We start from the raw sequence: 14,106 nt of genomic DNA on the forward strand, positions 1-14,106 counted from the left end.
CTCCTCTCGGTGTGGTCGCAGCAGGGATCCGAACTAGAGGAGCGTCGCCCGCCGTGAACTTCAGGGCCGACGTCCTCCGCACGCCCGCTGCCCGGTGGCGGGACCCCGGGGAAGAGGTCAAGGTGTGGTGGTGAGAGCGGAGGGCGGGCGGCTGTGGAAGCCCGGGGCGCCCGAGGTCGGCGCGGAGGGCCGGGTCGGGCGAGCCGCCGCCGCCGCCGGCGCTCAGGTGGCGCGCTTTCCCGCTCAGGTGAGCTCCTCCCGCGCCTCCCATTGGCCGAGGCGCCCGTGGCGCTGGCCCGGCGACGCAGCCCGGTCTAGTTCAGGGTCTAGGGCGGCGCGTCACTTCCGGTAGCGCGGAGCTTGTAAAACACCCTGGAGAGAAAATGGCGGCGGCGACGGCGGCGGCGGCGGCCTCGGCGCCCCAGCAGCTTTCGGATGAAGAGCTTTTCAGTCAGCTCCGCCGTTACGGGCTGTCTCCGGGCCCGGTGACGGAGAGCACGCGGCCGGTCTACCTCAAGAAGCTGAAGAAGCTTCGCGAGGAGGAGCAGCAGCAGCAGCAGCAGCCGCAGCCGCAGCAGCAGCAGCAGCAGCAGCAGCAGCACCGGGCGGGGGGCCGCGGCACCAAGACGCGGAACAGCAATAACAATAACACGGCGGCCGCCACGGTCGCGGTCGCGGGGGCGGCGGGCGGCGGGGTCCGGCCGGGCCCGGGCGACCTGTCGTACTCACGGACCCCTGCGGGCCTCGGCTCCCTGGGAGGACCCGGGGGCGCGGCGGGCGTCCCCGCGGCGGCGGGCAGCAAAGTGCTGCTGGGCTTCAGCTCGGACGAGTCGGACGCGGAGGCCAGTCCGCGGGAGCAGGCCGGCGGCGGCGGGGGCGGGGGCGGCGGCGGGGCCGGCGCGCGGAGGGACCGGGCTGCGCTCCAGTACCGCGGGCTCCGAGCGCCGCCGGCGCCCCTGGCCGCCAGCGACGTGACTAACAGCGGCCACCCGGCCGAGCGCAGGAAGCCGCCGCACTCGTGGTGGGGGGCGCGGAGGCCCGGCGCGTCCGAACCGCAGCCGCCGTCGGGCCACGACGGCGCCGCGGAGGACGTGGACGAGGAGCTGGGCGACGGCGACGAGAGGGATCCCGAGGCCGACGAGCCGCTGTGGGCCGGCCGAGCGGTGAACGGCAGCCGGCTCCTCCCGTACAGCTGCCGGGAGCACTACTCGGACTCGGAGGAGGAGGACGACGGCGACGTGGCCTCCGGCAGACAGGTATTAAAGGACGACTCCCTTGCCCGGCATCGACCCAGACGGAGCCACAGTAAGCCTTTCTCGGCGCTGACGGCTAAATCTGGCGGCAGCCGGCAGGAGACCTCGGTTCAGGGAGGGGGCGGACAAGCGATGAATGACAGGGCGGCGGCTGCCGGGAGTCTAGACAGGAGCCGAACCCTCGAGGAGGCGGCGGTCGAGCCGGGAGGAGGGTGCGACCCAGTGGACTCCAGCCCCATCCCTCGATTCCGGGCCGGCGCGAAGAAGCTGTCCCCGCTCCTGGCCCCGGCGATCCCCGACATGGACTCAACCTTGGAGTCACCCACAGGTTCCCTCCTCAAAACCAACAATCACATAGGCGGTGGGGCCTTCGGGGTGGAGTCCCCCGGTGTGTACGCCAACAGCCTCCCTCCCAGTGCGGCCGCGGCCGCCCCTCCGTCACTCAGGATCAACCACGCCAATCACACTGGCTCCAATCACACCTACCTGAAAAACGCATATGGCAAGCCGAAGCTCTGCGAGCCTGAGGAGGAACTTCTTCAGCAGTTCAAACGGGAAGAGGTGTCTCCGACGGGGAGCTTCAGCGCGCACTACTTATCCATGTTTCTCCTGACTGCTGCCTGCTTATTTTTCCTAATACTGGGACTGACTTACCTAGGAATGAGAGGGACGGGCGTACCCGAGGATGGAGGACTCCGTAAGTATTAAGTGAACTCTGAGGGCCCCGATTGTCAAATGCAACGTTGCTAGTGGTGACCTTTCCCTGCAAGAAAGTTAACACCGAAAATACCACAGAATACATGCATCGTCTTTCTATTGAGAAGGAACAGTATTGCCAATCTCAGAATGATATCTTAGGATTGGTTTTTAAGTTTTTCTGCATGGTGTATTGTTAAATTCAAAACAGCTTACCGAAGAAGAAAACAATTCTAGCAAGAGGCACTTGAGTGTCTTAATCGCTTTTAGTTTTTAGTAACTGCAGATGTCGTTTGCTCATAAGGTTTGAAGTATTACCATTTTTAAGCGGTGCCATACACGCAGCGTTTGCTTTTTTAAATGCGTTACGATTGAAGAGACTAATGTACAGTTTCTTGGAATTCTGGTACACACAATATAGGTAGGTCTGTAGCTGAGAAGGCAGCAGGACACACCTCTTAATTCACGTCTCAGTCGTGAAGACAGTCGTGGTAACTTAGCACGTGGAGCTTGGAGTCACATTTCCTTGGTAGGAAGGTGTGTGCATTCATTAACGCCAGTCTTCCTCTGGACTGAGTCATCAAGACACAAGCTAATAGGTCACATCTTTCAAAGACGATAACCACTGTGTGTTCTGGCCGACAGAAGGATGAAGTAATTGGTGTGTGCTATTTTAGACTGCATGGTCAGAGGGGATGCTGTTTGAGGTAGACCTAAAGCTGGAAAAACAAAACAAAGTAGCATTGTAGAGGAAAAAACAAAACAAAGTAACATTGTAGAGAGACCGCTAGACATTGTGGGCAGGGATCACAAGAAGGGGGAAAGGATTGAATGGGGCAGGAGACTTGCTGTAGTTACTATGGTCGGAACTCCTTTCCTAATCTAGATAACCATGCTAATATGGACGAGGATGAGATTACTAAGATTGGATGTAAATTAGTGTATAATGGACTGTTAGGTTTCTTCTCATTTACCCTGACAATTTTCTCCTAACAGGCATTTAGAGTATATGATTTGTATTTATAAAGCTGACTTACTGTATATTTTATTTCACAATAGTGGGATGGATGTAGTTAGCAGAGTTAGTAGTGTGAGCTTTGATTTCGGTATAACCAAGTCCAAGGTTTAAATACATAAATGACCACAATACTGTTGAATTATAGGCTTGCAAGAGCAGTCCTTTCTTGCTTGCTTTAATTGGCTCTCTGGGAGCTAGAGTGATGTACTGTGTCCTGCCTTAAATATTTGAGAGGGAAAAAAATAGCATTCTGGAAATCAAACTCAGAGGTTAAATGACATTACCTGTCATTGGTCGCTTTTTTTGCATATTTGTTTTTCTGGCCCTGAGTCAGCCATCTGGCCATTATCTGAAACCCAAGTGTCTTCCCAACAACTCTCAGAAAAAGCTGTTTCTATGAATTGATTTTAGATTTTTATCTAACTAAGAAGCCCACATTTTTAACATTTTGTGTGATATCTATAGATCGTGTTATAGATAAGAGGGTATCTTTATTGTTCGTAAGAAAATAATAAAACATTTGGTAGGAATTCATATGGAATTACTGATGAGCCAAATTATTAAGGTCACTTTCATATCTTTTCCACCACTTTAAGGTGATGAATGATTATTGTTCTGTCAGGCACTAAAATTTCAAGTTGGAAAGAAATGCTGGGACTCTTCTCTTCTCTTCTCTTCTCTTCTCTTCTCTTCTCTTCCCTTCCCCTCCCCTCCCCTCCCCTCCCCTCCCCTCCCCTCCCCTCCCCTCCCCTCCCCTCCCCTTTTCTCTACTCTTTCCATAAAGAAATGGCCCACGTATGTCCTGGATGGAAAACTAAGGGTAAGTAGCTGAGAGGATGAAGGTCTTGGCTGGAAGAGCCTCATTCTCACATGCTAAGGTAGAAATACCTGCCAACTTTGTAGTTGTGAGGGTCAACTGAGATAATTTATTAAGCGTAAGATATTTATTAGAAGTTCAGATGAAGTTTGCCGTATTTTTGGTAAATTAGAGTGTATATGTAAGAAGGTTATTAATGTGAATTATGTTTACTGTGTTTTTTAATCTATTTAACATTATCAATTCCGTTAGCTATACCTTGAAGCAGTTGATGCAGAAGTTTGAGTTGATGCAGAAGTACAATGAATCCCTTGTTCAGTTGACATGCTATAAAGCATGGCAGAAAGAAGTGCCTGCTAGTTCTGTTAGTTAGGTCACTTAATGGCATTAGGGTTTTCAGATTGAACGTTTTCACTCTCTGTATTCTGAATCTTTTGTCTGTTTTAATGTTTAGCCATAGCGTTCATTGGTCAAATAGTGTAAGTTTTACTATAAGTAATAGCGTGACCAGAAGATTGTAGGGTTATATGTGACTGTAAGCTTTTATTAGTTATCATTTTAATTACATAATGTATAATGGTCTTTTAAGTTTTTTAAGTAAAAAGTTCTTAGTTATTTTGGTCTTTGCAATTTTTCATTAATATTTTAATTATTTAAATTACTTTTACTCATTAAATTTCTGAGTTTGCTTTCATGTCTGTAGAGTTAGGTATCAGCTAAGATGATCTAAGCTTTACCAATTCCAAGGATTAACACTTTTAACTTTAAATACTACCAGAACGACTCGCACATTAGCCTGCAATAAAGTTGTCCTACACACGATTAAATCATGACATCACATTAAAAGAAAAGAGAAAACAGAATAAAAAGAGAGAACAGAATAGATTACCTCTTGTAGATCATTTTTTTTTTTTTTTTTTTTTTTTTTTTTTTTTTTTTTGGTTTTTCGAGACAGGGTTTCTCTGCAGCTTTTTTAGAGCCTGTCCTGAAACTAGCTCTTGTAGACCAGGCTGGCCTTGAACTCACAGAGATCCGCCTGCCTCTGCCTCCCGAGTGCTGGGATTAAAGGCGTGCGCCACCACCGCCCGGCTACAAATCATTCTTAAACAACAAAAGACATTTTTGTAGACAAGGAGAGTGTAATTATATATCCCTTTCTAATTTTGCGGTCCTTCCTGTTCACTTATCACAAAAATAGTAGCTGCTTCCAGAACTTTCTTTATATTTTTCGTGTAAATATAGGTGTGTTGATTTTCATTCAGATAGTATGTGTAAGTTTTCCTTTAAGTGCCTACCATGCCAATAACTTTCCAACAAAGAGGAGTGTTGAACAATATGTGGGTATGTGGCAGACGAAATCACCTTCAGAGCCTACGTACCAGAGAGAAAGATGAAAAATAAGTGAAAAAGTAAGCATTTTAGTCTCGTGTTAGGTTTTGCTGGCCTTTAGCACAAGGAAACGCTAGTATCTTTAGAGAGCTGGGGTGGGGGTGGGAGTGTGATACTACAGACAGGTTCTGGAGGTTCTCCATTGACAAGAAGAGCTCTTTGGCAGATAAACAAGCTGTGTGTTGAGGGGTCACAAAGAATGGCCAGTGTTGCCGGACTGTGAGTGAGGGGAAATGGCACACGATGAAGTCAGTGTTGGCATAGGTGAAGTCATCATGGAAGAGTCTGGATTTTAAGTGACATTAGTCTGTATGTATTAAGCAGCTTGTATTTCCATTTAACATTATGTCATAGGTATCTTTTCCATGAGCTGATTTAAGTATAAAGATGTTTTTTAAACATTGCTTTCACCGCAGGTCTTTCTCTCATTCCGCTAAGTGCTAAGTCTGTGCTATTCTAAAAGTGCTCATGTCTGTATTCTGTAGCTGCTGCTCTCTTCTCAGCACGGCATTCGTTCTCCCCTTCCTGCTAGTTATTGAGTCAGCGGTGGGCTGTCTCCAGTCTGCCTGCAGCCGCCAGTCACCCAGCTGCTCTCCTTTGGCTCACTCAGTGCGTGGCCACCCTCCTTGGCTCTGTACTCCTGCGGACTTGCGTGTTGCCCCGTCTGCCCCTGCTGTAAATATGTTTAGTCTCTGGAAATCTATCTTGAGTGCCATCCTTTATACATATTTCCTAGGGTGTTTCATCCATTCTCAGGTACTACCTCTCAGTTTGTAGTCTTTCATAAACGTCCCTTCTGAATGCTAGACTTGTTGATTACACATCTTTTGGCCATCCCAAGTGCCAGCAGCATCCAGCATTTTCTGTGCTGTCACTTTGGTTTTGTCCTCTAGTTACCGTTGTGATAGTGGTGCTTCCATGTGTGTCCAGAGCCCAAGAGAGAAACTTGGGTTTCTAGATGCCTTCCTAGCCGCCTTCTTACCACCTTCTTCCCTGATTAGTTTGGATGTCTGGTAATTGTAGTTTCTATGCATCTTTTCAATCTTTTTGTTGTTTTGTTTTTTGAGACAGGGTTTCACTGTGTAGCCCTGGCTGTCCTGGGACTTGCTCTGTGAACCAGACTGGCCTTGAATTTAAAAGATCCACTTGCTTCAGCCTCCCGAGAGCTGGATTAAAGGCCTACTCCACCACTGCCCAGCTCAATCTTTGTTCCTATCACTTCTGCTTCTAGGCAGTAGCCTTCACAGTCCATTTCTGTGCTAGAGCAGTATTCCTAAAGCATACATGCAGTTAGTCTTTTGTTTAAAGTCACTTGGTGACTTTCTCTTAGCTACTGGCCCAATTTAAATTTGGTTAAACTGTCCCGAGATTCCGCTTGTTCTTCCTAGCTTCATGGACTACTTAGTCATCGAGTATGGAATGACATTTTGTATCTTCGAACATACTATTCTTTTCCTCTCCTGCTTATTCTTAGAAGTGTGTTTTGTGAGCATTTCATCCTCTTGTCCAAGTTTGGATCATCGCTTTGTGCTTGAAGAGGAGTTTCTTCATCCTTCATAGCGTTTATTACACTGTTTGATTGTGTGAGTCTCCCATGGCAGGCAGTTTATACTTCTTAGGTCAATCTTCCTGTAGGTCAGGTACAGGTTTTATTATTTAGTTTTGGGTTTGAATTTCAGTTCTCTGTTCTTTGACTTTACGGATTGTCTATTGCTAAAAAAATGAGGGTGTTTGATACCTCCCTGGAGGTGGCTTTAAGTACTAAATATACTTACAATGTACATCTATAATAATGTGTAATATATGTCAAATGTTTAGTGCTATTGAAGAAGATGGAAATCATTGTAGTATCCTTGGCACAAATTTGTGACCCAGTAAATTTTGAATAAGTGATCACATATAAAGTCCCCAGCACAGGCCCTTTATTTGTGTAGGTTTGACATCTGTAGATTTAACCACAAATGTTCGTCAGAAATTTACATCTAAACATGTACTTTGTTATTGCCTAAACAGGATGGTACAGTGACTGTTTATATAGCAATTAACATAAATTTATGTCATAATTATATTCATGTACTTTCTGTGTATGGATATTATATAAACATGTCCTTGTTATTGCCTAATGGTATGGTACAAAGACTGTTTATATAGTAATTAACATAAATTTATGTCATAATTTATATTCCATTATTTATATAGTAGTATGCACTAAAAGTAATGTAGAGATCTAGAGAACAGAAGTGGATGAATGAAAGGTATATATAAATAATATGCCCTTTTACGTGACAATTTTCAGTCCAGTAGCCCCATTCATGCAAACTGAAGAACTACTTTAAATACACACCGATGAGCTCAGTGTATATTAAGTATGTTACTCCCATATCAAGAGAGGCCATCCCACAGGAATTTGAACTCTGTCAGCCCAGTCATAGGAATTGGTTAGGAAACAGGTAATATGTGACAAGCCCAGTTCTTTACCCGTGATAATAGAAGAAGCTTGCAGTCCAAGGTAGGATGTAGTTCAGTAGGTCAAGCCGTGGAAATCCACGGAGGATTCAGTGCAGAGAGCGGACATGGTCAGCTGTTCTTCATGGCTAAGCAGGTAGGTAGGTAATGGAGTGACAGAGTTAGTAATAGAAGCACCAAGCATGAGTGCTGTGAAACAGGCTGATAACTGGGAACTGATAGTACTTAGGATAATTGTTTTGAAGAGAGAAATATGCTTATTGATTATTCTCTTTACATATTCAGTCGGAATCGAGAGGTTGTTTGTGCCCACGAGCCTGAGTGATTTAGGATTACTGGTGTCATAGAGAATTAGAGATGCAGAGAGGGCTCTTGTTTGGGAAATGGTACAGGGGAAATGCCTGGAACTGCCCCTGCCCTCTGGGTTACCGCGGAGCACTGGGATAAAGATGAGACTGGAGCTACCCAAGAGGAAAAGGACTGTTTGCTGAAGGAATAGCTCCCTTCCCATACTGTCTTTCTAATTACAAGGCCAAGTGTTACCAGCAAGTGCCCCACTTTGTGGGCTTGGTTTAAGAAATATTTTTACTCCTTAGAGGAATACAGACTAGCCAAGTCTAGAAATTAATACCTAGCATTGACTTGGGGTTAAAACTTGACAAAAATACTTACTGCGTTATTTGTGAAGAATGAAACCAGGGTATCTGTTAGTTCTGAAATTTTTAAAAGTTGATTACTTAGTAAGAATACTTTTTTATACCTCCTAAGAATATTTCTGTAAATTGCAGATGTTTGAACATACCAGTTTGATGATTTTAGAAATTAAAAATCTACTCTAAGAATGTCTTTCTTTTAAAAATTACCTGTAGAATAATTTAAAATTAGAAATTGTCAATGAGAACTTGTTATCCCCATGAAAGTAAGTGGTTTGAGGAAACTCTGGCGGAGAGAACCTGTGTGTGCAAATTGACACTTTAACTTGCTAGCTTTTAAACTACAGAGAAGTTAGCCACTAATCCTCAGCATCCTCATTGTGAAACAGTCCAAAGCGGGAATAACGAAATAATGCATGTCAAGCAAGGCTTGGTCTGTGGCTTTAGTGATAACAGCACTTAGCCCTGTGTGTGCGGTGTTTCATGCTTGAATCCTCACTCTGTAGGTGCTTCCCACTGTAGAGGTGGACAGACAGGGAAGGGTGAAGGAACTGCTCAGGGTCACGGAGCAGTCCTGGATGGGCAGGATTTGAGTGTGTAGTAGCTGTTAGTCACCATGCTAGATTGCCTTTATGTGTGTAAATATGTGCGATTCAGACCATCTTGTTTGTGACCGTTATCCAGAAAACTGAAGAGGTGTGGGTGGGTTAAGCAGATTAGTGTGTGAAATCTAAGACCTGCTAAAAATAATCTATGGAAAGAAAGTACAAAATTATACTCAACTATTAGGGATTGTGTGGAACCATTTATTCTCACTTCAGATTTTAGATTAATTCATAGATATGTGGGGAAGAGCTGTCTGCTATAATACAAACTGTATATAAAGCTATAAGATTTATAAAACTGGTGGGAAAGTCGTGGTCTTCCCTAAATTACCAGTATAAAACTAATTGTTTTGTAGGGGTTATCTTTAAGTGGCAAAGCATTTTAGATACATAATAGAGGTGGTTTTTTTGTTTCATTAAACTTTGTGTTGTTCATTTATTTTTGTTTGTTTTTGTGTTAAGTAGATGTTCAACGGCAGTGGTTCTCAACCTGGGGTCACATGTCAGATATCCTGCATATTGGATATTTGCATTATAATTCATAACAGTAGCAGAGCTACAGTTATGAAATAGGATAGAAGTACTTTTCTGGTTGGGGATCATGACAACATGAACTGTATTTATATAGTGGGGAAGCGTTCGCAGCATTAGGAAGGTTGGGAACCACTAGTCTCTAGTGTTGGTATATAGACTTTAAAAATTAGATGTTTTGATGAGTCCTCAGAGTTGTAAGGACTTAGGGTTTGGTTACTATGCAACAGTGTCTGGGTTTGCATATTGTAATTTTTGAAACATAACTTTAAAAACCATTTTCTGCACATTTGAGTGTCTTATGGAAAAGCTCACCACAACATGTTCTCAGTATAAAGGGCTAAGTGTTAGTGTGGGTTGTCTTTTCCACCTGTCTTTGGTGCCACCATTTCTCAAGTGAAAATTGCATCTATACGTCACACAATTTTAATGGAGATATTATTTCATGCAAGTTTTTAGAAGTAAGGTTTTTGGGAAGAAACATGGAGAATAAATGTGCCCCAAATGAAAATGTTATAAATATGAACATTTACTGCTAAGTTCAACATGTTCTAGACTATTCTTATGCTTATGACAAAATGTCTTGTTGTTAGAATTACCATTTCAATTGTCCCTTCTTTTAGATTTAAAGACTTAGTTGATAAGAGGAAGCATTAGGAACTTTCTGTGTGAACCCCTTAATCTTTGTGAGAGTAGTTACTACTGTGCCTGTGAGAAAATGAGAGGCAGAAGAAAGGAGCAGAGGTCATGGTCAGGGTCCCGCAGCGCAGTGTCAGCAAGGCCCTGAGCTCCCGGCTGGCTGAGCTGCTGCTCGCTGCCTCACTGTTGGGCAGCAGTGGTCGCTGGTGCTTGGCTACACCTTGTGCTTGGGTAAGGAAGTTACTTAGAACCCTTGAGCCTTGGTTTTATATCTGTCAATTGAAAACATAGTAAAATAAGCCTTAGATCCAGCCCATGACTTGTTTTTAGGGGATTTTACCTAAGTGAAGTAAAGAAAGCTGAGATGATCTAAACTGTACTTCTAATAGTGTAAGTTAGGTTCTCCAGCTGTAGTAGAGTAATTTAAGAAACACTGCTTAAGCTCAATGACATGGTTTGCTAATAATGTTAATAAGTAATGAAAATTTGTTAAATTTATAGTCCTTATCAGTGCTTTTAAACTTGTCTCTTATGCTGTCTGAGTAGATAAAAGGGAGCTATTGTCTTATAACACTAATTAGTGTCTTCCTTATTTCCCAGACTGAAGAACCTTTTATTTTTATAATTATATTATTGTGATAACTCATAAAATATACCAGAAGCTAGATTTTAATGGTGCTGAGCACTAGAAGGTAGATTTGCAAGTCAGGTATATGGTACATTAATGTAAAATGTAGAACTAAATTTGAGGTTGAAAATATACTTAAAAATGTAGGTGGGTGTTTTATTCAGAGTTCTTTAAAGGAACAGAACTAATAGAGTGAATATATATTGTGAAAGGAATGGTTAGATTAGGTCACATGGCTGACTAGTCCAACAGTAGCTGTTTGCATACTAAAAAGGCTGAGGACCCTGCACTGCTCAGTCCACAAAACTTAGAGCCTCACTCAGTAGTCCCTGCCTGGCACTGAAGGCCTGGAGGGTGCCTGAGCTGCTGCTGCTGTGTAGTCGGATTGGAAGGCAGCAAAGGCTAGCAGCATGGTTGATGTGTTTACCAGCAAGAAGCGAGGCAGGTAGGCAAAGCAGTGCTTTTTTCCCCTCTTTATATCTGACTGCAACCTGAAGGTGCTGCCTACTTTAGGGAAGGATCATCCTCCCTACTTGCCCTCCTAGACATGCTGCAGTTGGATCTTAGGGTAAGCATCTGCTAATATTAGCTGAGGAATAGTACCAAACAAGTGTTTGCGTGTTAGATGCTCTTCAGATCACTTTCAGAGTAGGGTTAGTATTCTTTTTTTTTTTTAAATTTATTTATTTATTATGTATACAACATTCTGCCTCCAGGTATGCCCACATGCCAGAGGAGGGCACCAGATCTCATTACAGATGGTTGTGAGCCACCATGTGGTTGCTGGGAATTGAACTCAAGACCTCTGGAAAAGCAGCCAGTGCTCTTAACCACTGAACCATCTCTCCAGCCCCTAGGGTTAGTATTCTTATACCAAAGTGGGGATGAACGAACACACTGTTGTTTAAATGCGTACAGTCTAGAAACTGGAAGGCATAACATGGATTTGATAAGTAGCGTATTAAAACCATACTGCCTAAGTTAGAAGGAATCTAAAGTACATTGATATCCCCAGTCTCCTAGATAATTTGTGTGTGACATATAACAACAAATTTATTCCATTTTTAATTGGAAACATCAATGTTGTGATTTATTTGACCAGAATCATTCAGTAGAAATTTAATACAAGTAATATATTCATTTAAAACTTTTACACATTAGGGTGTAAAAGGAAATGGGTAAACTGAATACTAGTAATTAATTAACTTTACTTAATCTGGTATAGCTAGAATATCATTTTGACATAACCAGTGTAGAAGTTGCTGATGAGATATTTTACGTGCTCTTTTGGTGTATACTAAGGATTCAGAACGCAGACAGTCTTATAGTCTAAATAACAGACTGTCGACATTTCTAAGGCTCAGTAGATATGTGGTTAGATCTAGATGTCTCTGAGTTACATTATTGGTTTAATTGGATCTAAGGATTACTAATTCTGAGATGATTACAATGTGCCATGCATTTTGTCCTATATAATTTTGCAGTTGACATTTCTAGTAATATGATGTAGGTTTTGTTATCAATTTACAGATACAAATAATGACATTGTTTGAACAGGTATTCTGTACAAGAGTAGGATTTACAGCCATTCTGATCTTAAGACTCTTGTTCTGTTCCCTGTGCTGCCCTTGTTTAGAGCACAAACACTTCAGAGACAGGGCAGGCGGGTGGCTGACATTCACTCTGTTGCTTCTCATTTCAAGGCACCAAACGCCTCTTTGCATGAAGTGCCAGTGGTACTCCCAGCTGTTCTCATGTTCTTACTGGGTCTATCCCTCCATGCTTACGTTACCATTTCCAGTTTTAAATTGCTTTCCGGTACTCCTGAGATTAGACATAGAAATGAGAGATGGCCTTTCCCGTCTGCCGCATGACTGCGGTGAGGAGGGAAGTCAGCTCCTGCTGTGGGGAGAGAAAACCAATAAGTAGTGAAGCTTGTGTGGGGTAAAGGGTTTAACTTTGTCAGTATTTTGAGAAAGACTTTTGGGAAGCCATTACTCATCACATTGAGTTATATATATTTTATATCATTTTGTAGTGTATTATATAAGGGCCTTTTTTTGTTCAAAAAGGAAAAACAGGCAATCTCTCCTTTTTGCGTTGGTCAAAAATCATGAATTAAACTCAGGTCCTCTGCAAGAGGACAGTGTTCTTAACTGCTGAGCCATCTCTCCACTCCCCTCTGCTCCATTCTTTCTTAAAGCAAACACCTGTGTTGTCTAATATCATTTGTTAGTTTCTATAGAGAAATAATAGACAACGAGTTTCATCACTCACTTGTTAGGTATGAAAGTGTAGTATGGGTCCTAGAGAAAAATAAAAATGTGTGACCATGCTTTTTGAGTTCAAATGTTTTAAAAAATAGAGTATAATAGGATGTAAGTTTGACAAAATGCAACATATCACTTTAAGTGGAAAAAATTCTAGTAAGTCTTCTAGCTAGAGCAGATATTACATGAATATAAGTAAATAGCTTGTTTTATACTTTACGAGACTCTTCATAGATTAACACAGTTAACTCTACCAATCAGTTACAAGGGTTCTGTGTCCAACCCCTATTTCTATATGGGGATTCTGGTTCTTGAAGAAGAGCGGATAGACCTGAGGGGGGAAAATGTATAAATATAAAATCATTTTGGCCGCATAGAATCATTTTAAAGGAGTTTTCAGAGTGTGTATTGCTCATGCAGTGAGGGATGGGGAGGACATTGTTTAGCCGTGCTTCTTCAGGTGGAAGGACAGTTGAAGGAAACTGAGGGTTAGCTAGGCGGGGTGGCGCCTTTATCCCAGCACTTGAGAGGCAAAGGCAGGCGGACCTCTGAGTTCAAGGACAGCCAGAACAACACGGAGAAAGTCTGTCTTGAAAAACAAACCACCACCACCACCACCACCACCCACTCCCCCCGCCCACCCCGAAAATAAAAAAACAGGTGGTAGTGGTGTATGCCTTTAATTCTAGCACTTGGGAGGTGGAGGCAGGTGGATCTCTGGGTTTGAGGCCAACCTGGTCTACAAAGCAAGTTCCAAGAAAGCCAGGGCTGTTATATAGAAGTCTTGTCTCGAAAAAAAGAGGTTCTCCCCCCAAAACAAAAGGGAAAGAAACTGAGGGTTTTACTGTGACTCTGGATTTGTTATTTTAAACATTTAATGATGACTTATTTCAAGGGGCTCTAAGTCTGTTTGTGCCTCTGTTGAGTACTGAAATGTTTAGATTTTGCTTGCATTATTTAGTTCTTCAAACTAACAGATAGCTGAGGGTTTCATGATGGGCTACATCCATCCTTACTCAGAGAAATTTTCTTTGCAGTGCACGCTGGTGAATGCAAAAGATTCTTGGCTGTTCACAAAGGGACAGTGAATGTTCAACCTTAAACAGATCATTTATGCCAACCCCTGTGAGGCTCGGACTAC

The 14,106-nt window shown here is 43.4% G+C and overlaps 1 protein-coding gene across 1 annotated transcript in view; it reads left to right on the top strand.

Annotated features, from left to right (window-relative positions):
• Positions 1-383: 383 nt before the first annotated feature.
• Lemd3 (LEM domain containing 3) overlaps positions 384-14,106 on the top strand; it is a 41,489-nt gene continuing 27,766 nt past the window's right edge. The window contains exon 1 of the mRNA XM_038314887.1: positions 384-1,950. Coding sequence (XP_038170815.1) covers positions 384-1,950 — 1,567 coding nt within the window. The remainder of the gene's footprint in view (positions 1,951-14,106) is intronic.

Source organism: Arvicola amphibius, chromosome 17, assembly GCF_903992535.2.
Source record: "Arvicola amphibius chromosome 17, mArvAmp1.2, whole genome shotgun sequence".
NCBI lineage: Eukaryota > Metazoa > Chordata > Mammalia > Rodentia > Cricetidae > Arvicola > Arvicola amphibius.